This window comes from Lynx rufus, unplaced genomic scaffold (genome assembly GCF_022079265.1).
Source record: "Lynx rufus isolate CCGP_SWC_20201006 ecotype Redwood Valley unplaced genomic scaffold, mLynRuf1.p SCAF_5, whole genome shotgun sequence".
NCBI lineage: Eukaryota > Metazoa > Chordata > Mammalia > Carnivora > Felidae > Lynx > Lynx rufus.
This window is the reverse complement of record NW_025814867.1, coordinates 112,846,068-112,848,924: the sequence shown is the minus strand read 5'-3', so window position 1 is coordinate 112,848,924 and position 2,857 is coordinate 112,846,068. Positions and strand designations below refer to the sequence as shown.

At 35.9% G+C, this 2,857-nt stretch overlaps 1 protein-coding gene across 1 annotated transcript; it reads left to right on the top strand.

Annotated features, from left to right (window-relative positions):
- The first annotated feature begins 709 nt into the window (after positions 1–709).
- Positions 710–1,691, top strand: LOC124526767 (olfactory receptor 5AC2-like). The gene is given in 5 exon segments (XM_047099917.1): positions 710–1,236; positions 1,295–1,349; positions 1,351–1,626; positions 1,628–1,660; positions 1,662–1,691. Coding segments are annotated over 5 exon segments (921 nt in total).
- Positions 1,692–2,857: the final 1,166 nt, after the last annotated feature.

The window sequence follows — 2,857 nt, the reverse complement described above, 5'->3', positions numbered from 1 at the left end:
ATGCTTCCTTTCTCACTTTCCTGTCATCAGATATTATCTGTCATTTTGCTTTGTAGCTTATCTCCTTTCTAACCAGTGAAAATGATGTATCAATTTAAATAATATTTCTAATTTTATGGAGGATGAGCATTGCTTCATATATTTATCGGTCACGTTGACTTACTCTTCTGTAAACAGGTCTGCTCATATTTTCTTCCCATTAGTTCCACTGGGTTATTTAACTTGCATGAACCTAGCTGTAAGAGGTTGTGTGTGTGTATGTGTGTGTTTTATATGTATTAAACCCATGTATGCAGAATATGTTCCAAACATTTTCCCAACATATTTTTGTCCTTTCCCTCTGTTTATGGATTTTTCTTTGCAATAAAATTACATGGTTATACCTATGTTAAATTGATAGTCTATTTCTCTCCCTCATGCAATGGTTTTGGCAATGGTATTTCTTCCACTTGCAATAGCCCTTCACATGGTTTTAATATTGCCTCAAAATTTGCTTTTATTTCAGGTTTTTCCAATTTTAGGATCAGATACTTAAAGAATTTGTAAACAGATTTACTACAGGCTAAAAGTTAAACTTTAAAAACTATTAATTAAATGGAAAACAACACTAAGGTACAATTTAATGTGCAAATAAAATGCCACTACTTTATGTTACCTTTAGTGATTGTCTTTGATACATATTTTCTCATTACCGTCGTCAAGTGTGGACATGTCAGAAGGAAACAAGACTCTGGTCACTGAGTTTGTTCTCACAGGACTTACAGAGAGATCATGGCTGCAGTTCCTCTTTTTCCTCATGTTCTTGGTCATCTGCATCATCACCATGGTGGGCAACGTTGGACTGATGGCTCTTATTTGGAAGAATGCCCATCTTTGCATGCCTATGTACTTGTTCCTTGGTGGTTTAGCCTTTGCCGATGCTTGTACTTCAACCTCTGTAACTCCCAAGATGCTAGTCAATTTCTTAGACAAGACTGCAATGATATCCCTAGCAGAGTGCATCACCCAATTTTACTTTTTTGCTTCCAGTGCAACTACAGAATGTTTCCTTCTGGTAGTGATGGCCTATGACCGCTATGTAGCCATATGTAACCCCTTGCTTTATCCAGTGATAACGTCCAACAGACTCTGCATTCAGTTGATAATTATTTCATATGCAATCAGTTTTCTGCATCCCCTGATTCACATGAGTTTGTTATTAAGATTAACTTTCTGCAGGTCTAACATTATTATAATGTTAGAATATTATTCTATGTATAGAATGTATAGAATACACATTATTATAATGTATTAGAATAATACATTATTTCTACTGTGAAATTTTACAACTGTTCCAAATTTCATCTATTTGACCCATATATTAATGCACTAATGATATTTACTTTTGCAGCTTTAATACAAATATCCACTTTAATGACCATCATAATCTCTTATCCTCGTGTGCTCTTTGACATTCTGAAAAAGAAGTCTGAAAAGGGCAGAAGCAAAGCCTTCTCTACATGCAGTGTCCACTTGCTCTCTGTCTCACTGTACTGTGGCACTCTCATCTTCACGTATGTGCATCCTGCATCCAGTCTAGCCGAAGATCAGGACAAATTGTATTCCCTATTTTACACTATTATAATTCCCCCTGCTAAACCCATTTATTTACAGCTTGAGAAAATAAAGAGGCTATAGGTGCCTTGAGATGAGCTACAAAGAAGTAAATAGTTGTCAAGGGAAATTTCAAATTGTTTCTGTTCTCACCCTTTGCATAAACGAGTTCTTAAATCTTACAGATTAGGCATGGTTCTGCCCTTTTACTAAAGAGCTAGTGGTCAGGGTGGTCTCTAAGCAATGGGTGAAGGAACCCAGCTTCACACAATGTTTACTTGGATATACATCCAATTAAAGTTATTACGTCAGTTGAAATGACTCCTACTACTAATTGTTGATTTATTTAAAAATATTGTAATTCCTTTTTATCTGAACATTTAGTCTTTGAAAATTTGATATCTGCAAGGGACTCCTCCCCTAAATTCCACTTAATAATTGACAGTAACTGAGGCTGGTGTGTTAGTGGGAGTCATTTAGTTCATGACTGATCTTAGCTCACTGAGCTCGACCTGCATGTTAATAAGGCTCTGTGATGTTTTACCACATCATGATAAAATGACAAAAACTTAGATTCTTGGAAGAAAAATGTTTCCGAAATAAAGGGGAGGAAAATTAATAACAGTGAAAATTAATAAAATTAATAAAAATGAAGAGTTTGAAAAAATTGGTGCATTTTAATAACAACAGTTAAAAAAGTTGGCTTGAATTAAATAATGGAACATCAAGATTTTGATTTCCCGTATCTAGAAGCCCACATACTAACTTTCATACAGGAAGGGCAATATAATGGTATTTTGGAATTTGCAGATTTGGAAATATCTCAAGACATAGCTTTCTTAGACATTACAGATCTCCTGTACTCTATTTACATGACTATTTTGTTACAATAGTAAGTTGGTAAACATTTGCATAGAGATTGCTTTGCTCTCCTACACTAGGTAGATGGCAAAGCGGAGGGCAAGGATGAGAAACTGGTTAAGCATATATGGATGCAGGCAAAAAATTGAGCTAGTGGTCCTTTTTTCTTTAAGTTTATTTATTTATTTATTTTTGAGAGAGAGAGAGAGAGAGAGAGAGAGAGATACAGAGACAGAGAGACAGAGAAAAAGAGGGCGCACATATGGGGAGGGGCAGAGAGAAGCAGAGATAATCCCAAGTAGGCTCCCTGCTGTCAGAGCAGAGTCCAACACTGGGCTGGAACTCACAAACTGTGTGATCATGACCTGAGCCAAAATCAAGAGTCATATGCTTACCTGACTGA